Below are 11,555 nucleotides of genomic sequence, written 5' to 3'. Positions count from 1 at the left end.
CGGCTCCCGTCGGGGCACGCTCGGCGCCCCGCTCCCGCAGCCCCGAGCCCTGGAAGCTCGGACGGAGAGAAACAAAAGGTATTTGCTGACGTGGGCGTCGGACAGAGACGCCCGAGGGCTGGGGACACAATTAAAGGGGCAACGCACCGATTGCAGGCGCAGCCCAGCAGCTTCCTCCGCCTGACCGCCCTGCAGCCTTCGCTGCCTTCCTCTGCCACCCACGTGCCGCCCGGGAGGGGATGCGATGCCCCGGTTGTTTCCTTCGCACACCTTTATGTATAACACGGGCCTGGATGACCCAAATCCTTCCTTAACACGTTTGCAGCTTCCCCAAGATGAGATGAAATTTTTTTTCTTCGCATCTCAGTTGTCTTCGGAAAAAAAGCATAAGGTCTAAAGTCCTGCTTCCTCGACCTCTTGGCTTCTCTCACTCGAAGTCTGAGATCCTTCACCATCCTCTTCTCACCACCAGCACCTTTCCCTCTCTTTACACCCCACTTATTTGTTAAAAACATTTGTTTTCCCGTGGGAGCCATTCTGCTTTAGCTGTATCCTCTGTGTCCTTTTAGCCTTCCCTTGCATAAACCTCAGACATTCCATCTTGAAACAATTTACGTTCCTTTCCTCACCACAGCAAAAGCAGAAGATATCTAATGACTTTTTTCTCTGATAGTTACAAACATTCCCCTTGTCTCTCATGTCCTCATATTCAAATTACATCCATTTATGTTGTATCATTTTTTTCACCAGTTTCATTCCCCTTTTTATCAACTTCTGCAGTTTTCTAAATTCTGCCTCCTTTGGGATTTTGCTGTGCATGCCACACTTAAAATCTTTCCTGACACCTATTGTGTAATTCTCCTTTTGTGCCTGACCAGCTCCAATGAATCATTCTTGAACACGAGAAAGTGCCTCAAATTTACACAGCGTTTTACATGGATTTCTTCACCATTCAGGACAATGGTGTTAATTATCATCCAGAAACATCTGAATCTGATGCATCTACGTCTGACCAGCTCCTTCCAGCCATCCAGCACTGCTGGTTCGTGCCTTTCTCTGAGCAGCATCACCTGAGTGCCACGCAATTCATTTGGACTTACATCCAAGTCAGAGCAGTGCGTTGGCTGAGCCCATAACAGCCAGCACAGCAGTCAGGGACAGCCCTCCTCGCCCTCACCATTCCTCATCCAACACTTGTATGCAGCTTCTGAGCTTTTACCATCAATTAATAGTGCATGTTGAACCCTTTATGCAACCCTCGCATCCCTCAGCTCACACAGTATATGCAGGAACATGTAATCATCCAGAGGAGAAAAGGGAAATGATAAAATCCAGCACAGCTTTGCATGAATGCCAGTGGAGTGTGAGACAGCGAAAGCAGGAAAAAAATGAAGCAGGTGAGATATGGAAATCTGTAAAATCTATAAAATGTATAGGAATCTGTAAAATCACATCAGGATCAATAGGAAGTGTCTGTTAGCTGCTGGTTCTGGTGCGAGGAAGCTGACAGCAAATACAGCGACAGCAGTCAGCAGCATCAGAGCAGGCAGATGTGGTTCCTCACCTAACATAGGCAGGCACTGGAATTCCTTGTCACAGGCTGTTGTGAAAGCAAAACGTGAGCATTACAGGGGTGTACGAGGCAATGGGGAGGCTGGAGTTACTTGCCCTGCACCTCGGGGAGCCCCCAGGTCTGTAAGAGGAGCATTCAGGCTCAAGCTCTGCTAAATGCTTCTCTGTTCTTCCACAGAGCAGGCAGTTCTGATTGCTGCAATGAACAGATGAACTCGTGTGGCTGCCCTGTGTGAGAGCTCAGCCTGCGATCCCTGAGTTCACAAAGCCACTGGACAGTGGCTACCAGTCCTCTCCATGCCTGTCAGCTCCACTGAGTAGCACCACCTTTCTGTGTAACATCCTACATGATTTTTCCCCTCCTTCCATATCCCAAAGAGTTCTTGTACTGAAAAATTCCTTCTGAAAAGAAGAGTTTGTGGGTGTTTGTTCTGCTTGGCCCAGCTGATATTGCACAAACCAGGTCCTTTCCCCAGGGTACCAGAGGGCGCTGAGCTCAGCACTTTTATCAGCACAGGCGGGAGCTCAAGGGTTCTCCATCTGCTAGAAAGAGGTAATAGAATTTTAAAGTAGGAAAAAAATGCAGTGATATCTCGAGTAAATTAATCAGAAGTTCTAAACCTGCTGCAAGTGCTCAGAATGCTCAGCATGCTTCAGGAAACTCGCCCAGAAATTTACCCAGCAGCTGGGAACGGCCACGGAGCAGAGCGTGGGTTTTCTCATCCACCAGGACTTGTTTCAGCCCGTGCTGCACAGTAACACACCACAAACGTTGATTCCAGAAGCACGGCCAGTTGTTTAATCTACTGCTCTGCATTTCTACATTTCAGTTACCGTTTGTAGCCAAGAAAGTTCCACTTGAAGCTGAGATACAGCTGGGAGAGTTTATCCAATGGAGGTGACTTAGCAGCTGGGTGGAGGTGTTCCAGCTGCAAGGCTGAGTCTGCTTTGTAGAAAACGACTTAAAAATGACTTTAAGAGTCATTGTTAGTGCTGATACAAACACTATCAACAATTCCTGTACTGTTTTATTCGGGTTTGGTACCCAAGTATAAAAGTATAATCAAGTAGCACCAGTGAAGAGGTTTAAGCTTTCCTGGAAACTCGAGTTCCCAATCCTTTGCCAACAATGGAAACTGCTTTGGTGTATTTTTCACTTCCAGCTCAGCTTCCCATTTCTGGAACTGTGAGCAAATTCCTGTGCAGCTCATTTGCACAGGAGTGGACATTTCTGAGTCCAGCTCTTCTCTGAAGTAACGCTGGCAAATCTACTCTCAATTACATTTCCAGCTTAAAGAATCTCACAGCTTTGCTACCAAGTCTGGTAATTAATTACTGCTCTTCCTTTCAATGGAAAACCAGAAAAAATTGAGTCCACTTACTGGGAGATTAACATTTAACACTTTATGTTCTTTAACTATAAAAGAACCGCACTACATACAGCATTCACATTTAACATTCGACCAAGAGAATTCAGCAATCCACCGCTTAGGAAAAAAATAAAAGAGAGAAAGCAGGTAAAGATTTGATCCCACCCTCAAGAAGGGTGAATTCCCTGCACGTGGGGCTGCACCCCGCTGCTCTCGGGGCTGTTTTTGGGCTTCCAAACCAGCCCGAATTCAAGCAGCCCGTCCCGCTTTGTTGGCCGGCGGGCGGCTCAGGAGCGGAGCTGGGTGCTTTGGGTTGGACCAAAACATCTTGAATGGCAATAAAACGTTTTAATGATTAAAAAAATAATAATTGGCATTCCAGTGGGTTTGGAAATGTGAAAAATTTTCAGGCTTGTCTGAAAGAAAAAATGTATAAAAGAACCCAGTAAAATAAAAGTGATTGTATTTCAAAAGTAGGAAAGGAGGAAGGGTGGTTACATTTTTTCCATCAACTCACAGTGTTTTAAACCAACAGATAAACACAGATTTTAAGCACAGACTTTAAAAACAGGCTTTAAAAAAGACCATACGTGAAATATCCAATGCCAACACAGAGCAGACCCAGGATTTTGTCCCCATTATGCGTTTTAGGAACAACATTTGTGAGATGTTCTTCAGCACCAGTGACTGCTTTCCTGCTGGGGGAGTTTTGTCGGCCAGCACGAAAAAAGAAAAGCTCGGAAAAAGTTTTTAAAAATCCAAGGTGGTTAAAAAGCACGTGAGCTTGTGAAAACAAAGTCAGCATCAGCGATGTGAAAGACGTCCTAAAACATCCCAGTGCCGTGCTGTGAGCTGACAGCATCCTTTTGATTCTTCCTTACTGAGAATCTCATCTCTCCTGGCGTGGTGTGGCAGCAGAAATGGATGTGCCCAGTTTCAACACCTAGGAACGGCAATGTGCATCTCAATCTAGATACGCTCCGAGTCACTGAGTTAACTTTCCAATGGTTAAATAATAATAATAATTAAAAAAGCCAAAGCGACCCTCAGAGATTTTTTATTTTTTATCAGAAAGCTCCAGAATGCTCCAAGATCCACAAATCTAGTAAGTCACTTCTACAGGTAAGGTTAGATTTATGAGAATTCATCACTTAAAGGAGGCAAAAGGACTCCAGTTATGAAACTGCCTTACAAAACATCAGGAAATTAAATGACCACATCAGGAAGATTTACAAGGTCTTGCACCAATAGGTTAAATGCACCATGAATTCAGTGCAGCTTGTTTTCCACCATGAAATACAGTGCAGTTGTGCGCCAAGCATGCTAAACGTGCTCCTCAAAGTCAGTTCCATGGAGCTGAGACTGAAATCTGCAGTCTGTGTGGCCTTTAAAAACTTTGAGAAGGAGATTTTATTAAAAGGAGTTTTGTAAAAACATCTTTGATTTTTTCATTAAGCACCGTATGAATATTTGATAACAGCTACATCGTTTTCTCAGAGCTTGTGGAGGCTGCAGTTACAGTGGAAGATTTCAGGAAAACATCAAAGAACCAGGTGAGAAGCACAGCAAACACTGACACGAACATTCAGCCACAAGAACGTGGATAAACCCCATCCTCTTCTACCAAATACAAAAGCAGAAGGACTCAGCTGAAAACAAAGCAGCACAACATGACAGATCAACAGGAAACATCGATTCTGGTGGTCGCTTTCAATCCGGAACGCAAAGAGCGCAGCCCCACCCAGAGTCACACAAACCACAGCACAGCCCATCCTCTATGCACAAGACACAAAGAACAACCCCTAAGACCAAAGAAAGCGGACTGAAGTAAAATTGCTGAAGGTCTCTGCAGTTATTCCTGCAGCTTTTATTACAGACTTTCGCAAGAGCTTCACTTTCCCTGCTCTGGACGCCTTTCAGTTTCAGAGGTGGCTGCTCAGCACTGCTCGGTGGGACAGGATCATCCTGGCAGCTCCTGGCAGCTCCTGAGCCACAGCCGCGCTCAGCTGACCTCAGTCACCTCCACCAATATTTACATTGACTCGGCGTCTCCGTGCGACCACGACCAGCCCTGCTGCCCTGGGATGCTGGTCCCTACACATCGTTGTGGGTCCCTATTTACATTCTTATCTCACTCCCGTTAGTGAGCTAATCTAACACACACAGATAGCGTCACTTTTTTGGGTGTTCTCACTCACAGAAGTCCTTCCAGTATCAGATAATCGGATACCAAAAAATACCCTCTGAGGTTGTAGTACTCAGCAAAAACAGGACGGCAGTTCAAATGTTGGTGCTCATAGGCTGCAGGTGGCATTTCCAAACCACTGGCACCACTTGCACTGCATTGTTCTGATTTCCAAAAGTGCTTCAGACCCAAAACTGCAGCCACATCATCAGAGGAGCTCAGCTCAAATCTGGCATCTGCACGACGGCCTTCAGTGAGACGAGTAACAGGGGGCTGCAGAGCCCTGCATTCTTTTTGTCTTGTCCCAGTGAGATTTTTCTGTGTGCCACTGTGATACTGTTCAGCTACTACAAACTAAAATGTACAGATGATCTGGAATAGGAACTACTGAAAACTTACTCAGCTTAAGTTACAGAAAATCAACGTAGCAAGTGATGCCTTCGAGTAAAGGTGGGAGGAACTGCTTGTCCTTCATCAGCCATGTCAGGTTACAGCCTTCAGATCTTCAGCTAGAACAACCCGTGTGCAATTTGCCTTTTCATTTAACACTTACGAACAAAACAGCAAAGAAGCATTATGCTTTTCTTAAGAGTATCTTTCAGTTCTGTCTCTTCTTTAGGGAACAGTAGGTTTCCAAGCAAACAGCATTTCTGTTGGTGGCGTTTTCTTCTAAAGCTTCCCAGGCTGATTTTTCATACCTTATGTCAACTCAGTTTTTCTTGGAAGGTTAAAAATCTCACCTCATTTGAACGCCAACCTTTCTCTATCCCAGCAATGAAACAGGAGGTCCGCTACAGAGCTTAAAAACCCCAGTACTTGTATGAATTTATACAGCAATACAAGCCTTGCAAAACATCACCGAAGACTGAAAGAAAGCAGAGGAAAAGAAAAAGATTTGCATACAAAGGGGTCAGTAAAAAATTCTGAGATTTCCCAGCCAGCTGCTTCTAAAAAGGTCCACTGTGCTGTTTGACACGCAGAGCTCACTGACATTCATTTAACTGTTCCTCAGCTACATCAGCTGTGCATCCAATTCCTCTTCTGGAATTGGGATTCCCCAGTATCCTGACGGATAGATTTTCACTTCTACTGTGAAAAGCTGAAGAGATTTGGGCAGTTCACTTCATAAGCTGAGAGACCAAGACAACAGACACCACTATGTGTGCTTAGTACTGCTTAAGCCAAAACTACTGGTGTCTAAGTGACATCAAGGACCTGAAGAGCTGCAGTCTGAGCTCTTGAAACACGAAGATGCAGTAAAAACAATTTGGAAAGAAAAACTTGTTCTCTAAATACTTGCAGTTAAGGATATGTGAAACGTATTTATTCTTACTTTCTATGCTTTCATCAGCAGCATATTTTTGTTATCTTGACACGTCTGCCCTGGCTTCCAGGTCACAGTAAGTCTATGAAAAGACAAGGTTTACAGTTTAGATAATACTGTCCTAACACAGAAAGATCAAAACTTAGTTTAGAAAAGTCCAAAGTAAGGATGAAAACCACATTTCTTCTAATTGAATCTTCAGAGAGACAATGAAAGGTGCCCCTTTCAGACCAGAGATTAAGGAACACGACATCATTATTTGAAGAAACCTGTTATCAAAACAACAGGTGTTCTGCCTACAAAACACCTCCTCTTCCTCGAAACCAGGAGGCAGAGACACAGCTGGAGATTGCTCAGATAAAACCTCTGCGAACCCCAGGCAGATCCTTCACAGAATTCTGGTGCACAGCACTGAAAACTTAGAAGTATTAAGAATTTGAATTCTTCCCATTCTTCTATTAAAACACTGAATAACAATTAAAAAAAACCCAACTCAGTCTCACTAACTGGATAAATACAAAGTTTTCCGTTGCAGACCAACCACTGTTGGAGAGAGACTTTCAGTCCTCCCCACCTCCTCCCACTGCTACGTAAGCGTTTCTTGGTCTGCTAAGCTCCTGTGGATTTCCTGCTTGTCCTCAGCATCGTCATCATCAGCAGGATCGTTCTCCTCCCCAGACTCCACGTATATGGGCCAGTCACTGTCCGTATCACCCTTCTCCTGGCCCTCTGATGACGGGTCCATCAGACTGAGGTTAATGGGCATCGAGTCCTCATGCGTGGTGGTCACACAAGTGCAGCTGTCACACAAGCCGAAGCGCCGTAATCCTTGAGACAGACTGCTTGTGAACGTTCTCCTGCAGCCTTTACAGATAATCGGCTTATTGGATCGATGCACCTGAAGTTAAAAATAAAATGTTATGGAAACAAAAGCAATTCGTAGCTTCGGCCGTTTCAGGGTGCTGCTTGCATGTACTCCTAGAACAAACACTACGGTTAAGCTACGGGGCAGCAACTCTACCACATCTCCAGCAACAGAAACCTGGGGCCATTTGTTGGTAAGTACCAACAAATCAAATACTGGTTGCTCGAACTTCTCACTAACAAAGCTTACCTCACACTGGCAACAATCTCTGTCCAAGATGTTTTGTGAAACGCTCGGGAAACAACAAATCAGCTGCTTTAAGGACCTCCCCCAGCCCCACACTCACGCTCAGCGCGTGGCTCCGCAGGTGCTCCTGCCGCGTGAAGCGCTTCCCGCAGGTCTCACAGGGGTAGGGCCGCTCCCCGGTGTGCGAGCGGATGTGCCGCTTCAGGATCCCCTTCTGCTTGGCCGTGTAGGGACAGAACGGGCATTTGTGGAGCTTGATTGGCACAACTAACACATCACCTTTAGGAAAAAAACAAGGCGTTACGCTAGGCAGCTCGGCAGTGGTCGCTGCGTTGGCTTCTTGTCCTCGCCGTCACTCAGGATGATTCATTTTCCGCTCCTTTTGTATCTGGCTTACCTGGAATTTCTGTGCTGTGCAATTGCAAAAAACTTCTGATGATGGTTGAGTCTCTCAAAAGTCAGTTTGCCACGTCTCTGAGTGATCTGGCTCACAACAACACGCTCACTGTATGTTTAAGAAGCCTTTTAGTTTGGTGCCCAGAAGTTGCTCTCAGCGCAGTGTGGTCACTGCCATAAAAGCTCTCTCTCTCCACTCTTTTTTTTTAAAGGTTACCATTACCATGAAATAGCATTAGCAACTAGAATCTCTACTATAAATGACTCTGCTTCCCATACACTTTTACTATGCACATGAATTTAGATGTAGGGAACTCATCTGAAAGAACGAAGACATCTACTGGTGTTCACTTTATTCTACTAGAAATAAGATCAGTACACTTCCTGGTTAGACTTTACTTTTCCTAGAACTGGACCACATGGACATATTTATGCAGTTAGATGCAAAAACAGAGAATTAAATTTGAAGATCTCCTTTTGCACACACATGAGTATTCCCATTTTTGTCAGTATCAGCCTGAATACGAACTGTCATAGCATGAAGGTTTAGGTGTTATACTGAAAGATTAGTTTTCTCCAGTGTTTCAGCTTCAAAGAAGTATTTGCACTTTCAGCTCTTTTACAGCTATATGCCATTAGGAGGACTGTAGAATACTGCTCTTGCTGAGGTTTGTCAAACTCAGCCTCAAAGAAAAAAAGTGTCTGGTATCAACAGGTCACCGTAAATGGGATGCATCTCACCCAGTTCTGGACCTCCCTCCTGGGCATTCAGAGCTCCATGCACAAAAACAAAAGCAGGCTGCAGACTTGCCTTGCTCTGGAGGTGGCTGTCTGCCCTCCACCAGCTGCGAAAAGGTTGGGATGACTGGAACAGAAACAGACACTGGAAAGTGGCACTCCCTCATCTGGCAGCTCGAACCCATGAGCACACCGTTCTTCTACCAGGACTGTTGTTTGTCATTCCTGGTCTTGTGAGAATGCTGAAGACAGCAGGAGCATTAAAGGCTGAGAAGTAACCTTCCCACTACCTGCTTATGACCACATTTTTTTGTGCTCCTATTTAAAGCACATCTAGTATTAACATTTCTAATACATTAATAGCTGATGTTCTCTACCAAATTTGTGAATATTTCCTTTTCAAAGTAATATTAACAATCCAAAGATTTAAGGAATGGGAAAAAAGCAAGCAAACTGAGTTAGATGCTCTCACCTGGCTACGTCACAAACCACAAGCATGATGTTGTGACTGCACACTGTTCTGTAACTTTACTCTTTTGTTGACACTAAGACTGGATTTGTGACTTTAGCAGAGTTATTACCTACAAGCATTGGGGGAATATATTGTTTTTATTGGTTTTAAGATCATACTTGCATACTTGAACTAGAAATGACAAGAATGTAAGAGCTTGCTATCCAGAACAGAACATTCCATGACGGATTTCCTCTGTGCTGCCTGCACTTCTATTCATTCATATCCTGAACAGTTTTGCCACTCGCAGTGTGTTGTCAGCTGCCTCCCTTCTTCGTAAGACAGTTTGGACGAGGTCAGTTGTTTGCCAACATTACAAGCAGATAAAATGCCCAAATCCTTTGAGTCCATTTCAGCAGAAATGCTTAAGAACATGAGCACCTTCTTCTCCGGGTCCCTGACATTGCTGCTAGGAGACATTTCTGCCAGCGCGGGACATCCCAATGGGTACCAGGCTTGTGAAAGCAGCAGCACCTCAGGTGACCAGCAGATGAAAAACGATTCTGTCTCTGGAAGTAAAAGTTAAGTCTTTATGCAATACCACAGGTTAAAGCTTTCTGTGCTCCTAAAAGACATTCTAGGTAACATATTACTGAATAACATCAATTTCTGTCTTTTTGAAGGTGAAAGTACCAGCAAATGGACAACTGCCCTGCAGCCGATTAACTGGAAGGAGCTCCACGGAATAAGCTAATTTTGGTGTAGCAGATTATACAGAACACCCCTCCTGGAGAAGCCCAACTTATCTTCCCATTTCTGCTGCTAAAAAAGAATAACCTTCTCACAATTCCAGTATCTCAAATTTGCCTGCCATTCAACAAGGTCCCAAATGAGACCGTTTAGAGGGTCACCAACACCAAGCTCCAGAACTTGTTTCAAAGAGACTGTGGAACCTATTACAAATACTTACCTTCCAAATGCTGCACTGAATAAATGAGTACAGCTTTCATTTGAAGTCCAGAACAACAGTTTATTTCACTATGGCATAATATTCAGCAATGTACTCCTGAACAAGAAAGAGTAACAGAGGTCACACGACTAAGCGGTTTCCTCACCAATCACAACGACTGACCCTCGAGTCCTCTCACCTGTGTCCTCACCATACCAGTCGCTGTGAATGTCCATCATGGAGCTCACGGCTACCCCTGCATCCTCTGGCCTACCCTCAAAGCCCCGAACAAAGTGATGAACTACGTCATCCTTCCTCTGAGCCGAGCTGTTGCGCAACAAGGCCTCTAGGAACTGCTTCATGTGATAGTTATTGCAGGCCAGGTCCATCGCCTGCCCGCCGTGCAGCCCCTCGTCCACCTGCTCCAGAGACAACGCAGCTGGGTACTGCTGCAGCCGCCCACCCACGTCCACCTCTACCTCGTCCGCATCGAACTCGACCTTGGGTTCCACCCCCTTGGGCAGGGAAGAGTTGGCGTCGTCCGGGGAGTCGCTGCCCCCGGGGTCCCTCACCACCAGCTCCAGGGGACGGCAGGTGCTGCACTCTCCGCACGGAGGGTCGCTCTGGCAGCCCGCCATCCTCTCCTTTTCCCGCAGGGCTGAGGTGCCGCCCTGCCCCTTGGTGCTGTGTGAGGGGCCCTCTCTCGCTGAGCCTCCACTCCCACTGTCAGCCTGGTAGAAAGCAGCTTCCCTCTCTATTTTCCTGCAAATATCCAGCGAGGACCTAATGTAGGCTTTGCAGAAGTTGACCACGTCCGTCATTTGCAAGTAGCTCGCTGCAGACATGACCTCGATGACGTTCTCCCCGCAGAGATCCAACTTCCCCGAGTAAAGGAAATCCAGGATGATGGAGAAGGCCTCCGAGGTGACGATGTCCAGGGAGGCCGTGCTGTGCCGCCCGCTATCCTGTATGTAATGAATCAGCAGGGCCCTGAAGTAGCCGCTGTTGGCAAACAGGATGTTTTTGTGCGCTTTGAAGATCCTCCCCTCCACGATGATGCTGCAGTCGCAGAAGAAATCCCTCTTGCGCTGCTCGTTGAGCTCCCCCAGGAGCTTCGTGTAGTACGACTGCATCTCCATGGCCGCGGCTGCTAAGGGCGGAGGGAGAAGGAACCGTCAGAGGGAACCGAACTCGGAACCGCAGAGCGGAACCCTCCCAGCACCGACCCGGCCCGGCCACCCGGCCCGGCCACCCCGCTCACCTCCCCGCGCCGCTCCCCGCCCCGCCGGGCTCTCCCGGAAGCAGGAAGTGGAGCTGCCGGAAGTCGCCCCTCCGCGGAAGGCGGGACTGAAAGGTGAGGGGTCGGTAAATATTGGTGACGTCACGCCGCCAAGATGGCGGAAGGGTGAGCGCGGCGTTACGGCGGAGCGGCCGGGCGGGGTCGGGCCTTGGGGGCGGC

At 46.5% G+C, this 11,555-nt stretch overlaps 1 protein-coding gene across 3 annotated transcripts; it reads right to left on the bottom strand.

Moving 5' to 3' along the window:
- Positions 1-2,161: 2,161 nt before the first annotated feature.
- Positions 2,162-11,457, bottom strand: ZBTB8B (zinc finger and BTB domain containing 8B). 3 transcript variants are annotated; one of them, XR_004161982.1, is made up of 5 exons: positions 11,358-11,457; positions 10,296-11,246; positions 7,663-7,841; positions 6,461-7,349; positions 2,165-5,992 (listed from the first exon to the last, which is right to left on the bottom strand). XR_004161982.1 is itself a non-coding variant. In XM_010723471.3 (4 exons), the coding sequence occupies exons 2-4, from the start codon at positions 11,233-11,235 to the stop codon at positions 7,038-7,040; spliced, it is 1,431 nt and encodes a 476-aa protein (XP_010721773.1). In that variant the 5' UTR covers positions 11,236-11,246; positions 11,358-11,457; the 3' UTR covers positions 2,162-7,037. The 3 variants fall into 3 exon arrangements, 2 of the variants coding, with proteins under 2 accessions (XP_010721773.1, XP_010721774.1); XM_010723471.3 differs by having other exon boundaries at positions 2,162-7,349; XM_010723472.2 differs by lacking the exons at positions 2,165-5,992; positions 6,461-7,349; positions 7,663-7,841 and adding an exon at positions 9,287-9,716 and having other exon boundaries at positions 11,358-11,456.
- Positions 11,458-11,555: the final 98 nt, after the last annotated feature.

Source organism: Meleagris gallopavo, chromosome 25 (assembly GCF_000146605.3).
Source record: "Meleagris gallopavo isolate NT-WF06-2002-E0010 breed Aviagen turkey brand Nicholas breeding stock chromosome 25, Turkey_5.1, whole genome shotgun sequence".
In the NCBI taxonomy this organism is placed as follows: Eukaryota; Metazoa; Chordata; class Aves; order Galliformes; family Phasianidae; genus Meleagris; species Meleagris gallopavo.
Note: the sequence above shows the minus strand (reverse complement) of the source record. Positions and strands in the feature narration are given on the sequence as shown.

Excerpts from the sequence above, each read along its gene's own strand:
- ZBTB8B (XM_010723471.3), bottom strand. The coding sequence starts at position 11,235 with ATGGAGATGCAGTCGTACTACACGAAGCTCCTGGGGGAGCTCAACGAG. Across the intron at positions 7,842-10,295 it reads CTGGTATGGTGAGGACACAG|GTGATGTGTTAGTTGTGCCA; the intron begins GTGAGAGGACTC and ends TTTTTCCTAAAG. Across the intron at positions 7,350-7,662 it reads TGCGGAGCCACGCGCTGAGC|GTGCATCGATCCAATAAGCC; the intron begins GTGAGTGTGGGG and ends TTTTAACTTCAG.